At 47.2% G+C, this 18,748-nt stretch overlaps 2 protein-coding genes across 2 annotated transcripts in view; both read right to left on the bottom strand.

Moving 5' to 3' along the window:
- Nucleotides 1-341: 341 nt before the first annotated feature.
- Nucleotides 342-13,749, bottom strand: Phkg1 (phosphorylase kinase catalytic subunit gamma 1). The gene is made up of 10 exons (XM_055606090.1): nucleotides 13,587-13,749; nucleotides 9,466-9,582; nucleotides 8,856-9,034; nucleotides 8,412-8,466; nucleotides 5,271-5,336; nucleotides 3,768-3,931; nucleotides 2,204-2,294; nucleotides 1,903-2,056; nucleotides 1,251-1,376; nucleotides 342-949 (listed from the first exon to the last, which is right to left on the bottom strand). The coding sequence occupies exons 2-10, from the start codon at nucleotides 9,546-9,548 to the stop codon at nucleotides 701-703; spliced, it is 1,167 nt and encodes a 388-aa protein (XP_055462065.1). The 5' UTR covers nucleotides 9,549-9,582; nucleotides 13,587-13,749; the 3' UTR covers nucleotides 342-700.
- Nucleotides 13,750-16,866: 3,117 nt separating this feature from the next.
- The window catches only part of Chchd2 (coiled-coil-helix-coiled-coil-helix domain containing 2), a 5,485-nt gene continuing 3,603 nt past the window's right edge, over nucleotides 16,867-18,748 (bottom strand). The window contains exons 3-4 of the mRNA XM_055605714.1: nucleotides 17,763-17,913; nucleotides 16,867-17,100 (exon numbers count right to left, since the gene is read on the bottom strand). Coding sequence (XP_055461689.1) covers nucleotides 17,090-17,100; nucleotides 17,763-17,913 — 162 coding nt within the window. The 3' untranslated portion in view covers nucleotides 16,867-17,089. The remainder of the gene's footprint in view (nucleotides 17,101-17,762; nucleotides 17,914-18,748) is intronic.

An 18,748-nucleotide genomic window follows, 5' to 3' on the forward strand; every position in this document is an offset into this window, starting at 1 on the left:
AAAAATGACCTTGAACTACTGATCACCCTACTGGCACTTCCGCAAATGTCAATTACCGTGGGCCCATAAAGTGAGACGGGCTGGAGAGATGGCTTAGCAGTTAGGAGCACTTGTTCTGGCAGAGGAAGGGCTGGTTCCCAACTAGCCATAACTCCAGTGTCCGCACCCTTTTCTGAGCTCCGCAGGTAGTGCACCCATGTGCTGTACATAATATAGACGCGTACAAAACACACATATAAATACATAAATCTTAAAAAAAAAAAAAAAAAAAAAAAACAGCGACATTGACGAAGGTGCACAGTAGAGAAGCCAGAAGGCTTAAAGTTCCAATACGGCTTAGCTGCTTTGGATTGATTTATTTATCCATTTTTGCCATGCCAGGGGTTGAACTTGGGGCCTCACGCTCACTACTGAGTTACATCCCCACCCCTATTTTTTATTTTGAAGTAATCATCCCTAAGCTGCCCAGGCTGGCCTAGAACCTGGAATTCCTACCGTCTCAGGACAACAGGCACGCGCTGCACACCCAGTCCCAGCTGTTGATTGCTGCAGTTTGTTGGGAACACCATGCGCATCTAGGGTGAGCTCAGAGTAGGGCCACCTGCTCCCATGCGGAGACCTGCATGAGGCCTCCTCACAGTTCTGGGGGTGTGCCTCTCTGCTTGCACCTCCCCGCCCCCACCCCGTGCCCCACAGCCCCTCAGAAGTCCTCCTCCTCAGCCAAGGAGAGGAGCACTGCCTTGGGTGTGTTCTCGAACAGGGCAGCCCTGTTCTGCTGTTGCCCTTTCTTCACCCAGTGGCCGTAGATGCGGAAAGCATAGGCGTCGATGAGCCTCCGCAGAGGCCGCAGCGCGTAGGGGTCTCGGATCACGATCTCCCGGGTCACCGGCTTCACCCGACGGTACTGGTAGTAGATCCTTACCGACGCCAGTACAGTTAGGCAGATCACCTGCAGGGGGCAGCACTGAGAACCCTCAGCCCGCCGCGGAGCTCGTCAGGAAACCTTAGATGGCTTTGGGGGTGCCCTACAGATGGCCCCTGTTCCAAGACCACAAGCACCTACAGGAATGTGGGCCGACAGAGTCGGTGAGCGGACGTTCCCCGCAGCCAGAAACTGAGTTGGAACAGTGAAAACAAGAAGAGGGGCAATTCTAGCATCCCTCGTGGTTTAAGACTCTGGGAGCCGGGTGCCAGCGGCTCTAGAGCAGTGAGGACCTCGGGAGCCTCAGGCCAAAGTGACGTTTCAGTACCTTGAACTTCCCTCGGGGGCTGAAGTGTCGCACTTCTTCCACCTGGTACTGTTGGAAGAAAGGGTGCGCCAGGGCCTCTTCTGCCGAGCAGCGGTCCTGGGGTTTCACCACCAAGAAGCGAGACACCTGTGAGAACACAAGGGAACCGAGGATTCGCGTTTTGGAAGGCGTGGGGTGGGAGGGTGGGGGAAGACGGGGGATGGTGAGGATCGATCCTGATTGCCAACTCGATGGGATTTAGAGCTACCGTGGGAACAGATCTCTGGACCTGCCTGTGGGGGATGGGTTAGGTAGGTTGAGGTGGAAAGCTCCACCCTAAATGTGGGTGGTTCCGGTTCCTGGGGTGAGGTCCTGGAGGGAAAGGAGAGAGTAAACTGAGTCCCAGTCTCCTCCCTCTCCCTCTCCGGCTCTCCCTCTGCTTCCTGACTTTGGATACGATGTGGTCCGTCCCCTCACACACCTGAGAGCGTGAGCCCGAATAGACCCTTCCTTCCTCGAGTAGCTTTTGCTGGGTATTTTGGAACAGCGATGAGACAAATACAGAGAGGGTTCCCTCCTGGAGATTTCTCCACTCTGGGGCATGCTGCCTGTTTGTATTGGGATGTTTTCCTCTCCCTTGACATCTGGGGAGCAGGTGGGCATGGCCTCTCACCAAGTCTTTCACCGTGTCTGAGTAGTCATCCCACTCTGGCGAGCCAAACTGATATTGGCCATCCATGATCATCCTCAACATCAGCATCTGCTTCCGGTGCCAGAAGGGTGGGGAGCCGGCCAGCAGGGTGTACATGATGACCCCAGTGCTCCACCTGGAGGGTGGGCAGGGCCTCGCGTCACACTTAGCCTCGTGGGTGGGGAGGCCCGCCGCCGGGGCGGCTGGCCGTGGTTCCTAGCATCCCTGGTGTCGGACTGTGGTGTGGCTACCTCCCCCACCCCCGACTACCCACACCACTCACATGTCCACCTCTTTCCCGTAGCCAGGATGACTGTCGTCCATGGAGCACTGGATGATTTCAGGGGCCAGATAACTGGGAGTCCCACAGACCTCTGCAGGAACAGCCATCATCAGGACACCGCAAAATACCCTTGGAAGAAGTTACCCAAGAACGGGGCTTGGTAGGGCTCTCCTGTTTTACACTCAAGGGCAGCAGCAGGATACAGAGGTTCCCAGGGCCGCCGTGCATGGATTCCTAGGTCCTTTAGACACCCTGGCATGGAGCTTAGGCGGTGGGAACCTGGGTCAGGGGAGTTACAGGAAAAGACTGTACATCCAGAGATATCCAGTCTCTGAAGTAGGATCTTTTTAAAGATTTGTTTCTATTTTAAATTGTGTGTGTGTGTGTGTGTCTGTGTATGCACATAGGTAAAAATGCCCACGGAGACCACAAAAGAGGGACAGGTCCCTTAGAACTGGAGTTCTAAGTGGCTTTGAAAGTCTCCCTGTGTGAGTGCTGGGAACTGAAACTTGGGTCCTCTACATAAGAAATACATGCTTAGCTGGGTGGTGGTGCACATACCTTTAATCTTGGCACTTGGGAGGCAGAGGCAGGCAGATTTCTGTGAGTGCCAGGCCAGCCTGGTCTACAGAGTGAGTTCCAGGACAGCCAGGGCTTCGAAGAGAAACCCTGTCTGAAAAAAAGCAAAAGTCTTTAAAAAAATATTTAGGAGGCAGAGGCAGGAAGATCTCTGTGACAGGCAGGCTAGCCTGGTCTACAGAGCTAGTTATAGGACAGCCAAAGCTGCACAAAGAAACCCTTTATTGGAAAAAAAAAAAAAAAAAAAAAAAAACCCTTAATTGAAAAAAAAAAAAAAAAAAAAAAAAAGCCAGGCATGGTGACACACAACTTTAATCCTAGCACTTGGGAGGCAGAGGAAGGTGGATCTCCTATTTTGAGGACGGCCGAGGCTACACAGAGAAGCCTTGTAAAAATTCGTATATATAATTTTACTATTTTTCATGTGTATGGGTGTCTTGCCTGCATTCATATCTGTGTACCATATGCATGGGTGGCCAAGAAGGCCAGAAGAGGGTATGGGCGCCCCTGAAACTGGAGTTACAGACTGTTGTGAGCAGCAATGTGGGAGCTGAGACTCGAACCCAGGTCCTCTAGAACAGCCCCCCCATGCTCTTAACTGATGACTGGTCTCAGATTTGTGTGTGTGTGTGTGTGTATGCGCGCGTGCATGTGTGTCTGGGAGAAAAGGTCAGGTGTCTTCCTTGATTGCTCTCCATCTTATTTTTGAGACAGGATCTCTCACTGGCCTAGTGCTGGCTGGCTCGGGTAGATCAGCCAGCAATCCCCAGGGCTCTTCATAGCTGCCCACCCCGTGCTGGAGTTTCATGGGCTCTGGGGATTCAAACTCAAGTCCTCATTCTTGTGTATCCCATTTTACCCACTCCTCAGTGAGGGCTAGCCATCCACTCAACCACTGAAGTGCTAGAATTTTTATTCTGGGGAGAAATTCAGGCAATTTCCATCCCTGAGGCACCTCTGTGGGCCAAGGCCAAGGGTACCAGACCTCGGAGCTTTTCTCCTGGCTGCAGCTGGCAGGAAAACCCAAAGTCTGTGAGCTTGATGTTCATGTCATCATCCAGAAGGATATTCTCCGGCTTCAGGTCCCGATGGACAATGTTGAGTCTGTGCAAGGTGCTGATCACCTCCAGCAGGGCCCGCATGATCTTTCTAAGGAGGTAGAGGCATGGCATTGGCTTGTTTCTTTTATTATTGTTATCATCGTCATTGTTTTTCGAGACAGGGTTTCTCTATGTATTCCTGGCTGTCTGGAAACTCTCTCTGTAGACTAGGCTGGCCTCAAACTCAGAGATCCTGCCTGCTTCTTGGAATGCTGGGATTAATGTCTTCCACCACCAGGCCTGGCTGTTTTATTTTATTGTAACAAGGTCTGTAGCCCAGGCTAGCCTCTAACCTACTATGTAGCTGAGGATGACCTTAAACTCCTGGTCTTCCTGCTTCCATCTTTCAAATGCTAGGATTAGAGGTACATGCCACCATGGCCGGTTTATGCATTTCTGGGAAATAAAACATCCCAGCATGCTAGGCAACCACTCTGCCAGCTGAACTATGGCCTACCCCTATTTTTGCTTTTCAAAACAACGTGTCCCATGCAACTCAGATTGGCCTTGAAATCATGATCCTTCTGCCTCAGCCTCCCTATCGTTAAGATTACAGATATTCATCACCATACCTCAGTCTGTTTTCATTTTTTTGTTTTGTGCTAGAGATGGAAGTCAGGGCTTTAAACATGCTGGGCAAGCACCTTACTAGTAAGCCCACTGGCATTTTTTGCTTGTTTCATAGGCTGTATTTATTGATTCACTGTCTGTATCTGCCTGGTCATACATGTATCCCCCACATTCATGTAGTGCCCAAGGTGGTCAGAAGAAGGCATCAAGTCCTCTAGAACTGAGTCACAGACATCTGTGAGCCATCCATATGGGTGCTGGGAACCGAACCTAGGTCCTCCAAAAGAAAAGCAAGTGTGCCAGGCATGGTGGTACAAGTATTTAATGCCAACATTCTATGGGCAGAGAGGCAGGCAGATCTCTGGGAGTTCAAGGCCTTCCTGGCCTTCATATCAGGCTCCAAGCCAGGCACAGCTACATAGTGAGACCCTGTCTCAAAAACCAAAAACAAAAATGAGAGTAACAAGTGCTTCAGTTGTTGAGTCATCTCTGCAGGCACACTGGCTTAATTCTTGATTCTACAATTAGGCAAATCTTTTCCCATACAACAGAACTGAGTGTTTCTCTAGATATTATGCTTCCACTCAACAGAGAGAAGATTCAAAGAGGTCAAAGCCCACGTACCAACCATACCACATGCAATGGGGGATCCAGGATAGGCTGGGACAGTCTAGAATCTAGACTATAGATTGAGCCGGGAAGCTGGGAGGTCACAGAAGCCAGCATGACCTCAGCTAAAACATGCACACCAGGCCTCTTGTCAGACCACGGTGATGCCAGGACTTGGAGAAAAGGTGGAGATGGCACACACCCCTTACCTGGTCTCCTTCTCTGTCAAGGTGACCTTCTCAGTGAGGTAGTCAAAGAGTTCCCCTCTCTTCATCCTGTGGGAACCAAGTGTTTCCAGGAACACCAGTTTCTTAACCCGTCCCCAGAGCTGTGTTTTTACCCTGCTGCCGCCAAAGGCAAGGTGGGCTGTTCCCCCGTGGGAAGGAACCTAGGGAGGGAGTGGAGGCTTAGGAAATAGGTTGTCCCTGCTTATGAAAATTCATGGCACCCTGGGGGTGTCAGCACTGGGGGTGGAAGACAGACATCTACGTCTCAGGCCCTGGACCCCAAAACTAGATCTAGATGACTTGGGAGTTTTTGCCAGGAAGCGAATGGAAAGCATCAGCAGTGGAAGTGTTGGGGAACTAGAGTCTGTCCACTATAAGATTAAGAGCCAGCTGTGTCGACATACACCTGTAATCCTAGTACTTGGTAGATGGCAGCAAGAGAATCAGCAGTTCAAGGCCAGCCTCAGCTACATAGTGAGTTGTAGGCTAGCTTGGGCTAGCTTGGGCTACATTGGACCTGTCTCAAACAAAACAAAAACCAGAAAGCTGAAGAGATGGCTCAGCAGTTAAGAGCATTTACTGTTCTTCTGGAGGACCTGGGTTAGGTTCCCAGCACCCAATTCAAGCCACTCACAATTGTGGATAATTCTAGCTCCACAGGATTCCAAACAACCTCTGGCCTCTATAGGTTCCTGCACTTACTTGTACATAATCACATGTAGACATACTCACAAACAGACAGACACATACACACCTACACATAAGACTAAAGATGATCAAAATAAATGGTTTAAATAATGGAGAGACAGACCAGTCCTGGTGGCACATGCCTTTAAACCCAGCACTTGAAAATGCCCTACAGGCTTGTCTACAGCTAGATTTGATGGAGGCGTTTTTCTCAATTGAGGCTCCCACCTCTCCTGTGACTCCAGCTTGTGTCAAGCTGATATAAAACTAGCCAACACAGGGTGTCTTGACTTATCTATGCCTCACCATTAATTTTTTTTGTTAGTTTTGTTTTTAGTTTTTTGAGCCAGGGTTACTCTCACTGTATAGACCAGAGATCCATCTGCTTCTGCCTCTGGAGTGCTGGGATTGAAGGCATGTGCCACCACCAGCATCCAGGACATCAGAGTTAATTTAAGGAGACAACTTACTGGAGAAAATTACGACAGAAAATGTTATATTGTAGCTGGTGAGCCTTCAACATTGTCTGTTTCCTCTCTTATCATTTATACAAGAAAAATTTGGGACAGGGTCTTACACTGTTGCCCAAGCTAACATCAGAGTCGTGGTAATAATCCTCCTGCTTCACCTTCCCAAGTTAGATTATAGGACTGTGCCACTGTGCCCAGTTTTATCTTTTCCCATTTAACCACGGGACAGGCTCTAGGAAGCCCCCTTCCCCTGCCTAGCTGCAGCCATCCTGCTGTATTCACAGCACTCTGTCCTTTGTAACCTTTGGGGGCAGCTCAAATGTCTTTAACCTTTAGAGAAGTGGCTTGGAAGCTATTTTTACTGGTGTCCCGAGGAGCTCTCCAGGGTAAAACTAGATTGCTCTAGCAGAGACCATGCTCTAGATCAGAAAGGTAAAAGGACTGACTTGAAGCTGGGCAGTGGTGGCACATGCCTTTCATCCCAGCAGATGGAAGGAGGCAGAGGCAGACGAGTGGATCTCTGTGAGTTTGAGGCCGGCTTGGTCTACAGAGTGAGTTCCAGGACAGCCAGGGTTACACAGAGAAACCCTGTCTTGAAAAAAATAAAATAAAAATGATTGAATTTTAATTTGGGGGTTTTATTTTCTGAGACAGGGTGTGGCTATGTAGCACAAACTGTCTTCAAACTTTTGATCCTTTTGCCTCAGCCTCCCAAAGGCAGACATTGTAGACATGGATCACCAAGCCAGGCTTTGAAGTACAGTTCTCTCTTCTCCTCCCTTCTCCTCTTCCCTCCTGTTCTCCTTCCCCTCCCACCCATCCCCTTCTTAAATTTGTTTTTGAGACAGGTCTCTGTATATACTCTGGCTGGCCTGGAACTCACTGTGTAGACCAGGCAGGTCCTAAATACATAGAGATTCATCAGCTTATGCCTCCCAAGTACTAGGATTAAAGGCATGAATGACCTCACTCAGAGGAATTCTCTTTTTTTCTTTCTTTTTCCTTTTTGGAGACAGGGTTTCTTTATGTGGAACTCACTCTGTAGACCAGGCTGGCCTCAGACTCACAGAGATCTGCCTTCCTCTGCCTCTAGAGTACTGGGATTAAAGGCATGCACCACCACTATCCAGATGGAAATTTTTTTTCTTTTTCTTTTTTTTTCCTCTTTTTGGTTTTGATTTTTCAAGACAGGGTTTCTCTGTGTAGCCCTAGCCATCCTGAAATTTGCTCTGTAGATCAGGCTGGCCTCAAACTCAGAAATCTGCCTGTCTCTGCCTCCTAAATGCTGGTACTAAAGGCATGGGTTGGTAATTTTTTTTTCTAATAAAAACTGATCATAAAAATGTGTGGTGGTGGTACAAGTCTTTAACGTCAGTATTTGAGAGGCAGAATCAAGCCAATATCTGAGTTTGAGGCCAGCCTGGTCTACAAAGTGAATTCCAGAACAGCCAGGGATACACAGAGAAACCCCATATCGAAAAACCAGAAGACACAAAACAAATACATATATATATATATATATATATATATATATATATATATATATATATATATATATATATATTTGAAATTGACTTTATATATATGGTAGCACATGCTTCTAATCCCAGAACTTTTGGAGGCAGATGCAGGAGGATCTCTGTGAATTCAAGGCCAGCCTTGTCTTCATAGCTAGTCTAGGGCTACCCAACAGGACCCTGTCTAAAAACGTTTTTTTTTTTAATTTAAGAAAATTATATATACATATATATAAACAAACATATATATTTGATGTACTATATATATGTGTGTATGTATATGTGTACTGCATTAGTAGTATCCTAGGTTTCAAACCTGGCAGTATGGCCCTGAATCAACTGTTGACTTTGCCGTGTGTTTCATTATGCTGGCCCCCTGACAGCCTCGTGGGCAGTGGAAGGCTTCATAAGCCCCAGGGTAAATGGTGGCTCCAGGGTTGGGTACTTACAGATCAAATACCAAGAAGAAGAAAGTGTTGGTCTCGTAAGTGTCCTTCAGCTGTACTGAAATGGAAAAGGCTAGCTGGTCTCAAGGTGCAGAGGAGCCTTGGCGCGGGACACAGGACACAGAGACAGGCAGGCTGGCTTCAAAGGCAGGGGTGGGAATGTGAGGGGGCTCCAAGGTAATCACTGGGGTGTGGGAGGGACCACGTGCTCCCTCACCCCACCTTCTCCCACTCCCAGCGCTGTCCATACCCACTTTGTGTAGTGAGGGTGGCACCTGTGACCCTGAGCCCCAACAATGGGCTGGCAGAGCCATCGAAGACGAGGTGAAGATGGACGGGTTACGGCTCTTCATGTCCCCACTTGGGTTTTAAGGGAAGAGTCACTGCAAAGCACGCCGCCATGGCTCGCGCCCCAGGAGAATAGGGGAGTTTGGAGGATCCACTCACTGATGTTCGGATATCCTGAGACCTTCTGCAGGATGTCCACTTCCTTGAGCGTAGCTTCCCGAAGCTCCTGTATCTCCTCAGCGCTGAAGTTGCCTCCGCCGGTGATGTCGATGATTTTTACCGCGTATTCCTGGCACGTAGGTTTATGGATACAGCGCCTGACCACGCTGCTGACTCCCCTTGTGGGCAGAGAACAGATGGCCTCGTGACCCCACACTCCAGGGGAGTCCCTTACCAAAGGCTGGCAAGGTACAGCGGCTGGAGAGAAAACTTGCTGCCCTTTCAGAGAGCCTGCGTCCGGTTCCTAGCACCCACATGGCAACTAACAACAGTCCGGAACTGCAAGGGGATTGGACGCTTACTTCTGACCTCTAAGGACACCAGGCATGCATGCGGTGCACAAACATGCATACGGGTGAAAGGCTCGTACTCATAAAATAAAAATGAAATCAATCAGTAAATCAAAGGCACCGATGTTCTGTCCTGTGATATAACAACAGGATTCCCTTCTCACCCTGTGGGGAGGAGCTAAGGGGTCAGCAATGGGGCTAGCCTGAGGGTAGAGCCAATCTCTAAGATCGAAGGGGCTGAGGTGAGGACTTTGTCTCACCTGCCCAGGATCTCCTTGGGTTCATAGTTCTCATAGAAGCCCTGTGCAGAATGGGAGTCAGGGAGGTCCTCATCCCGGGTCATGGTCAGGTGGGTCTCAGGAGGATCCCAAGGACCTCTGAAAGGGGTACAGAAAGAAGCAGTCAACCTCCTACCCTCACCACCCCTTCCTTCCTTTCTTCCTCCCTCCCTCCTTCCCTCCCTTCCTTCTTTCCTTTCTCTTCTCTTTCTTTCTTTCTCTCTCTCTTTCTTCCTTTCTTTTTCTTTCTTTCAAGACGGGGTTTCTCAGTGTAGTCCTGGCTGTCCTGGAACTACCTCCGTAGATCAGGCTGGGCCTGAACTCACAGAGATTTGCCAGCCTCTGCCTCCAAACTGCTGGGATTAAAGGCATGGACCATCAATGTAGTTCCAGAATAGCCAGAGCTAAAATAGAGAAACATGTCTTGAAATGACGATAGATAGATAGATAGATAGATAGATAGATAGATAGATAGATAGATAGATAGATATAGATAGATAGCCTGGTAAAGAGCAAGTTTCAGGTAAAGAAAAGCTTAGTTGTGCTGGTAGATGCCTTTAATCCCAAACTAGGAAGGTAAAGTTAGCTTGTAGAAGGAAGTGCCCATGCTTGAAAGTGATGCCTAATTGAGTGGCAGGAACAGTGACTAATCAGAGAAAGACTTGACAGAATAGGATACTCTCAACTCTCAAGCAAGGATAGAGGAAAGGGAACTACTTAAGAGGCAATGAGAGAGGGAGGGAGGCAGTTTTACCCAGACAGTAAGAGAGAGAGAAAACTCAGTGAAGACTGAATGAACTAGAGAATGAGAAAGCTAGGAGATTAGAGGATATGGCTGGAGTTAGTTTGAGGCCAAACAGAGGTTTTGTTTAAAGGCACACACCTTTAATTCCAGCACTGGGAAGCAGAGACAGGAAGATCTCTGAGTTCAAGGCCATCCTGGTCTACAAAGTGAGTTCAGGTCAGTCAGGGCTCTGTTACAGAGCAAAATCCTGTCTCAAAAATAACAAAAACAAACCAAACAAACATATACCTGTTGTTGAGCTACACCTCACTCTAGATAGCCCAGGCTGGCTCAGAATTAATTACATAGCCCAGGTGGACCTCAAAATTGCAACTCTCCTGCCTTCATGTTATACAGGCATGAGCCATTACTCCTGGCTGAATAGCCATTAAATAAGCCAAGCATTGCCTGGTATGGTGGCTCACAGCTGAGACAGGCAGATCACCCTATGTGTTCCAGGCCAGCCTGGCCTAAATACCAAGTTCTGGGCAAACCAGAATGACATCATGAGACGCTGCCTTAAATAGCAAAACAAAACAAACAAACAAAAAGACAGGCCTAGTGGCTAGCCTGGTTTACATAAAAACTTCTAAGCCAGCCAGGCTTACATGAGACCTTGTATCAATGAAAAAATAAAAAGGAGAAACACTGGAGGGAAAGCTCAGGGAATAAAAGCAGTGGCTGCTATTGCAGAGGCCCAGGTTCAAATTCCCGTCACTCACATGGCAGCTCACAACCATCTAGAATTCTACTTCTAGGGGATCTGGTTCTCTCTTCTGGCCTTCATGGGGACCAAGCAGGCAAGTGGCGCATAGATGGAACACCCATCCACATAGAATCAAAATAATCTTACGAAAGAAAGCCAAGTACTTCATGAGTGATTCTTGATCTAGCCTCCGGTACCGTCTCCCGCTTGACTGTGATGTCTGGGCATCTTTGTGTCCTCTGTCCAGCATAGGTGTGTGGTAAAAGCTGGGTATGATTCAATGGTCAGTTGATGCTCTGGTACAGGCCTTGGCAGATGGAATGCCCCAGACCTTACCTAACAATGCCAAGCAAGACATGCCTAGTGCTGGAGCAGCCTGCACAACACAGCAAGTAAATTTCATTTATTTATTTATTTATTTATTTATTTATTTATTTATTTATTTATTTGAGATGGGGTCTCACTATATAGCCCTGCTGGCCTAAAACTCATGTTGATCCATAAGCCTCTGCTTTCTGAGTGCTGGCATTAAAGGCATGTGCCTCTATGCTTGGCACAAATCAGTTACTCTTATTTTTTATTTTATTGTGGTTTTTTTTTGAAATAGAGTTTCTCTATGTAGCCTTGGATGTCTTGGACTCACTTTGCTGGCCTCAAACTCACAGAAATCTGCCTGCCTCTGCCTCCCTGAGTGCTGGAATCACAGGCCACCACGCCCAGGATTTCTTTTTTTTTTTTTAATTTTTTTAAAAAAATATTTACTCCGTTTGTGTTTTCTGTATTGATTCTAAGTCCATTTTCAGGTCTTGAACAGTTTTATTCATTTCCTTTACCTGTTTGATTGTGGTTTCCTGTCTGTCCTTGATAGCCTCTATTTGTTTGGTTGTATTTTCCTGTATTTCTTTGAGAGATCCATTCATTTCCTCCTTATATGCTTCTAATACTCAGCCATTAAAAACAAGAAAATCATGAAATTTGCAAATGGATGGAACTAGAAAAGATCATCCTGAGTGAGGTAACACAGAACCAGAAAGACACACATGGTATATACTCACTTGTAAGCAGATTTTGGTCATATAGTACAGGATATACATACTATAATGCACAGACCCCAAGAAGGTAAGCCTGATGGGCTCTTAGCCTTCATGTGGGCCCACTAGTTAGGGGAGTGGGGGATATCTCTGACATGGACTATGTTGCCTGCTTTTTTGATCACTTCCCCCTAATGGAACTTCACTACCAGGCCACAGGAGAGGAAAATAAACCCAGTCCTCATGTGAATAGATGAGCTGGGATGTCCGGGTGAGGGGGGGGCTCCCCTAGTCTGAGGAATAGGGGAGAGGGGATGTGGGAGGGAGTGTGGGATTGGAAGAAGAGGGAGGGGCCTATGACTGAGATGTAAATTGAATTAATTTTAAAAATTTACTCAATTTTATGTCCCATAGTCTTTTGCCTGCATATATGTCTGCTTGAGGATGTCAGATCATCTCAAACTGCAGTTACGGACAGTGATGGGCTGCCATGTGGGTGCTGGGAATTGAACCTGGGTCCTCTGGAAGAGCAGTCAGTGTTCTTAACTGCTGGGCCATCTCTCCAGCCCCCTTTCTTTTTATTTTTAGGTGCTAGGAATGGAACCCGGAGCACTGAGTATGCTAGGCAAGCGCCCTGTCACTGAGCTACGCCCTCAGCCCAGAGCCAGGGTGGTCAAGCTTGGATGTGGAGAAGCTTGAAAAGCTGGCGCGTCTTGTTTCAGGAACACAGAGGCTCCTGCCAAGGAACTGAACTCCTGCTTCAGACCAAGAGTTTGAGAAAGGCAGAAAATCACCCAGCAATAGGAAGAGGCAGGCAGGCAAAAGCCACATCTTTCTCATCCACTTCTGAGAAAACCTGGTGTCCCCAGGGGCCCAATGTGCTGACCAGCCACTCAGCAGTTCTGGCTGACTCAAGCTGGCTGTTGCAGGAAGCCTGTGGCCAGCCACTGGGTGCCTGGTTACCAGAGGAAGGTTTAGAATAACAACTGTCTCCTTCGCCAATAGACAGCAGGAACCTGGCCTGTGCACCATAGCAATAGCCAATAGGACTGAAGGCATTAGTTCCCCTCAAAAAACAAGCCTGTTTGCTGAAAGGTCATTCTAAAATCCCAAGATGGTCATGTGTCCCTCACCTATCACAGCCACACCACAGCCTTGGCATGGGTTTAGAGCAAGTACTGGGCCCACACCGGCGTGCCGTCCTGAGCCAGGCTGGCCAAATTCTGGCTGCGTTCGACCTTTTCTGATAATATGTGTGTGTCCATCTTCCTGTTCATAATCTCTGACTGGAGCGAACTAAGAGACTCTATTTGCTGCTCCATTAGCCCCTTCTGAGACTTTCCGGGGAATGGGAGGCCTTCTAAATAAAAGCGGGTGGTCCGAAGTCTTGGAACCTTACACCCCTCCCAGAAAGCTAGCCAGAAAGCACAGCCAGACACATGATCTGTAGGTAACTTGCCTGACAGGTGTTCTGAGAACCCACGCTCCCCCAGGGCTGAGAGGAAATAGGTCAAACATATCTGGGGGGCTCTGTCTTTGACTCACAATCCCACTGCTCCCCAACTGTTGCCTGGCTACTCACCGTTAGGTCTTTGTAGGCCCTTGAATAGAAGTAACAAGAATTCCAAAGGTCCCGGAGCCCTTGGGAGACAGGGGACTACAAAGAACTGAAGCTGCGTCCTGAGCAGACACTTGTTGGAGTTGCTCTCTTGCTCTTCTTCTGGGACTTGGTACTCGGTGATGGAAAGCTGGTCTGCCAAAAATAAACCACAACTGCAAACCTGGGATGCAGGCCAAGGGCCAGTAGAAATAGGCCAGGGGGCAAAACTACATCAAGAGTGACACCTGGCGGAGGCTGGTGAAAGTGTACGTGGCTCGAGACTAAGCAAATGGCTCTGAGGAGGCAAAGCCTTGGCATTTTTAAAAATTTACTTTTGTTGGACGGTGGTGGCCCAAGCCTTTAATCCCAGCACTTGGGTGGCAAAGGCAGGATGATTTCTGAGTTCCAGGGCAGCCTGGTCTACATAGTGAATTCCAGGACAGCCAGGATCACACAAGGAAACCCTGTCTCAAAAAACAAAACTTTTAAATTATGTGTATGAAGCTAGGCATGGTAGCACATGCCTTTAATCCCAGCACTCAGGGAGGCAGAAGTAGGCAGAGCTCTGTGAGTTCGAAGCCAGCCTAGTCTACAAATCTAATCCAGGACAGCCAAGGCTACACAGAGAAACCCTGTCTTGAAAAATGATTATGTGTACGAGTGCACTTCTATGTGTGTACTGGAAATCAAATTCTCAAAATGCAGATCTTTAGGGATCTTAAGAGATGAGCTAGTTCCTCCAGTCCTGTTTTTTGATACTTTGTGTTTGAATCTTTTGGTATAGTACATATGTGTACCACTGGAATGCCTTATACTCTTGGAAGTCAGAGGCCATTGGATCCCCTGGAACTGCAGTTATAGACTTTTATGAGCTACTATGTGAGTATGGGAAATTCAGGTGCTCTGAAAGAGCAACAAGTGCTCTTAACATGAGCCATCCATCTCTCCAGTCTGGCAGCACCAACTTTCAAAGGAATGCACTATTGTTTTTACAGACAAGAGTCTTGCTACACAGCCTTGGCTACCCAGAAACTATGTAGACCAGGCTGTTGGCACTGTTTTTAAACTCTCTTTGGGGTTTCTTATGCCTCTACCTCCCTTCCACTCCTCCAGCCCTAGGTATGAAAGGTTAGAAGGGAAAGGGGATGTAGACCTCTTTAGACTTAGTTCCAGCTGGTTAGGGTCAGCGGGTTCTTTTGGGGCAATACCAGTATCAGTTGTCAGGATACCTAGCAGTCCAGAACAGCAAACAGCAAATGGCAGTAGCCCCAGAGCAGCCGAAGGGACAAGCTTCTCCTCTGACTCTCTGAAGCTTTCCCTCAGTCTGTCCATCTCCTTGATCCCCTTGCTCTTGCTGTGCTCTCATATTTCTCTCTCCCACAGTCCTCAGAACTTCACTAACTCCAGCTGGCAAAGACCATACCCCTCTGCCGGAGCCTGCAATCAGCTCTTCACAAACTAAAGCAGTCCCATATCCCACACTTGGGATTAAAACAAAAAACATTTACATAAGTGCATTTTTAAGAAACCAAAACTTCCGCTACACTAGGCTGTCCTCCAGTTTGCACTCCTGCCTTTCTGTGTTAAGAGGTGTGCACCACCAAGCATGGCAATGACCCTTTATTTCTCCTCAGATTTACAACTATATTTGACTTAGCCTTGTGTGAGACAGACTGGCTCAGACCTGTGGCAATCCTCTTGCCCGCTTTCCAAGTATTGGAATTACGTGTACCACCATGCCCAGCTTGGTTTAACCCTGGAGCAATCCCTGAATGGGGCTAGAGTTTGGAGCACCATGACAAGGTTTTCTGAGGTGCTGGGTTCAATCACAAGCATTTAAGGGGCGGGTTTAGACTTGCCTTGCAGGAAGTAGAAATATCCAAAAACTACAGGGAAACGACCTATTTTTTCTCCCTAAGATGAAAGGTGTGGCTAGGGATGGTTTTTAAACTGGTTATGCTATCACAACCTCCAATCCCAGTACTCGGAGGCTGAGGCAGGATAGTCAATTTAGACCAATCTGGTTCTAAGCTGGACTATATAAGGAGACCCTATCCCAAAGGGTAACAAATGAAACCAGCTTCAGCCGACTGTCTCAGTGCAGTGACACAGTATTTAGTGGCCACAGGACGCCCATTGCTTAAAATGTCTACTTTACCACTTACCCACTTAAGTTTGCTGGCATGGCTCAAGACTGGACCTTGAGCCACCACTGAGTAGCACACCCACTCCATGACACACCTCGTTAAGCATGTGGTAAAGGTAAACAAGAATGTACTGTCTTTTCCATCAAATGGTTAAATGAAACTCCACACAGCAGGGTGTGACGGCCCATGCCTTGGCCTTTAATCCCAGAAGCACGTGGATTTTTGAGTTCCAGGCCAGCCAGGGCTGTTAGGTGGAGATACCCTGCCTTGTAAAAAACAAGACAGAAAAGAAACCCATATGAAAGCGGAGAGCCTGGAGAGGTGACTCAGTGGTTAGGAGCACTGGCTGCTCTTGCAGGAACCAGGCTGTTTCTTGCATCCACACGGTTACTCTCAGCCATTCAACTCCAGCTCCAAGGGCTCTGATATCTTCCGGTTTCTGAGGCAACACTCATACATATCAATTAAAAATAAGCCTTTTCAAATTTTTTGCTAAGGGAACGATTTGGCAAAAATTAAAACCCCCTGAGAGTCAGTACTTTGGAGATAAATGTGCTCAGGCTGCACCCTGCTCACAAAAGTGGCACCCTGTGCCATTCTGAGTTAGCCAACTAAAGAGTGTGAGGCCATAATCTGAGCACACAGCCAGGCAAAGGACCCCCTCTGCTGGAATGAAAACAAAGAGGGATCCTTGCTGGGTGTGCAGGATCCCACACTGCTATACACCGTTTTTGAAGTAACACTTTTATGGGACCTGGGCCTGGAGCAGCTAGAATCATTTAAATAAGCAGCTTGACTGATGCTGAGCTTTACCTTAGGCAAGCAGTGAACTGCCAGATCTGCTGAGTGGATGCTAACTCAGCACCCAAGACAACAGCAATCCGTTCACCGGGGTCACATATCAGGTATTTACAGTATGATTCTTAACAGCAGCAGAGCTGGTTATGAAGCAATAACAAAATAATCTCCTGGCTGTGGATCCTGAGTTGTGTTAGGGGTCCCGCCACAGGACTAGCCGAACGGAAGACATGCCGATACAGCTCTGCTCTACGAATGCCATTATGTTCAGCAGGCACACACACTTTTCACACTACATAACAACACTACCACACACCTCAGAATTAAACTCTATTTTTATTATCTCACAAAACACAATACAGTTAGTTCAAGGAGGCTGAACACTTGCCCAGCTACCACCACTTCAAGCCTCGGTGAACATCTGTAGTTAGAATTCTTTCATGCCATTCTGAAGCAATGGAATATTAGAAATAAGGGTCCACACTTGCTCTACCAATTAATGCAGAGCCAATTTACATTTCTTCAGTTTGAATTTCTTGATTAGATTAAACCTGTTAAAAAAAAAAAATTAAGTTAGAAGATACTCAACAATGCCCAAAGACAGTTTTCTTTTCCAAGCCATTTCAGGTTTCCTTCAATCAAGCTTTAATTCTACCCTTCCCATAACAAAGACGTGGTGCACGTGTCTGTAGACAAAGGCCACTTTGCTAGATTTCAGGCCCACAAAAAGTTCTAATAAACTTGGACAAGCATCTCTCTCCCTCTTTTCTTTTTTTGATACAGGTTTTGCCTGCCTCTGTCTCCTGAGCGCTGGTGTTACAGGTGTGGACAATCACAGCCTGGTTTGGATAAATGCCTCTTAATTCCATTCTTAAAAACTAATGCCCTGTCACTCTACTTCCATCTAATTCAGCTTTTTTCAACCTACGGGTCTCCACCCCTTTCTGGAATCATGAATCAGATATCCTGCACATCAGATATTTACACTACAATTCATAACAGTAACAAAATTACAGTTATAAAGTAGCAACAACAACAAAAAATTATTGTTGGAGGGCGCCACAACCTAAGGAACTGTGTTAAAGGGTTGAGCCATTAAGAAGACTCAGAAAGACTGAGAATCCCTGTCTTAAAAAAAGTCCTACTGGGGACTTAACTCCAACACCCTACAGCTTTCAGGATGATCACGCTGAGAGATACACAAGCCACCCACCATTTGCAATTCTACACTGCCGCAGTACTTCGTTGAAGCCCTCGCAGAGCCTGACGTCACTCTGGTTCTGGGCACACTCCAGAAACTGCTTGATCTCAAGAGAGCAAGGCCCACGTGACTGCTGGTCCAGCAGCTGGGTTCCCTGAGGCTCCTGCCAAGACACAACATTAGGTACTGCTGAGAAAGTGTAGGGGCACCCACACGAGGGCAACATTCACACACTGAGAGCTGGGAAACAACTAGGAAAAGGGGCAGAGTTAGTTTTCCATTCAGGAACATGGAAGTGAAAATCATTCAAAGGCAGAAAAAAAAAAAAAAAAAAAAAAAAAACTTTAAGGTTCAAGAACAAAGATATGCTCTCCAACTCTAAACCAAAACAACAACAACAACAACAACAAAACCCCCAAACAAATGGCAAATCAGGTCATCTGGAGCATAAACAGGAGCACAGTCCTATGAAGTGTTTGTTCAATACACTCAAGGCTCTGGGCTGGATCTCTCTGTAAACATAAAACCAAAACTTAAAAAACTGGCTATGGACTCCACAGTAGGATGTATGCTCTGCCCTGGGTTTGATCAGCACCATAAACATATATACAAAATAGTGAGCCATGCCCAAGGGAAACAGGATTATGGGAAAGAGGATTTCAGATGCACTAGAAATTCAAGAGTACATGTTCCTTACAAGGGAAAATACACACATCCCAGGGAAAGAGATGGTGAAAGATCAGGCAAGGGGTCATAAAGCTGTCAAAGGGACTTGTGATGGAAAGGCCAGGCCTCATGGCTCTGCCTCTACACCAAAGCTTAAGGCCAACCAAGAGGACTGTTACAAGTTTGAAGCCAGCTGGGTCATACAGTGAAAACTTTGTCTCCAAAAGAAATAACAGCAACCCAGAAAAAATGTTGCCAACTGAGGTAAATACTTAAAGCCAAGGCAGGACTGTCATGATTTCAAGGCCAGCTTGAGTGAAAGCCTATCAAAA

The sequence above is a fragment of the Psammomys obesus genome, unplaced genomic scaffold (genome assembly GCF_907164565.1).
Source record: "Psammomys obesus unplaced genomic scaffold, mPsaObe1.curated_primary_1811, whole genome shotgun sequence".
Taxonomy (NCBI): Eukaryota; Metazoa; Chordata; class Mammalia; order Rodentia; family Muridae; genus Psammomys; species Psammomys obesus.

What these genes read in the sequence shown, in the direction of transcription:
- Phkg1 (XM_055606090.1), bottom strand. Translation starts at nt 9,548, where the DNA reads ATGACCCGGGATGAGGACCTCCCTGACTCCCATTCTGCACAGGGCTTC. An exon ending in TTCTTCTTGGTATTTGATCT is followed by an intron (nt 5,337 to 8,411) that starts GTAAGTACCCAA and finishes TGGTTCCCACAG; the next exon opens with GATGAAGAGAGGGGAACTCT. An exon ending in CAGACACGGTGAAAGACTTG is followed by an intron (nt 1,377 to 1,902) that starts GTGAGAGGCCAT and finishes GTGTTCTCACAG; the next exon opens with GTGTCTCGCTTCTTGGTGGT.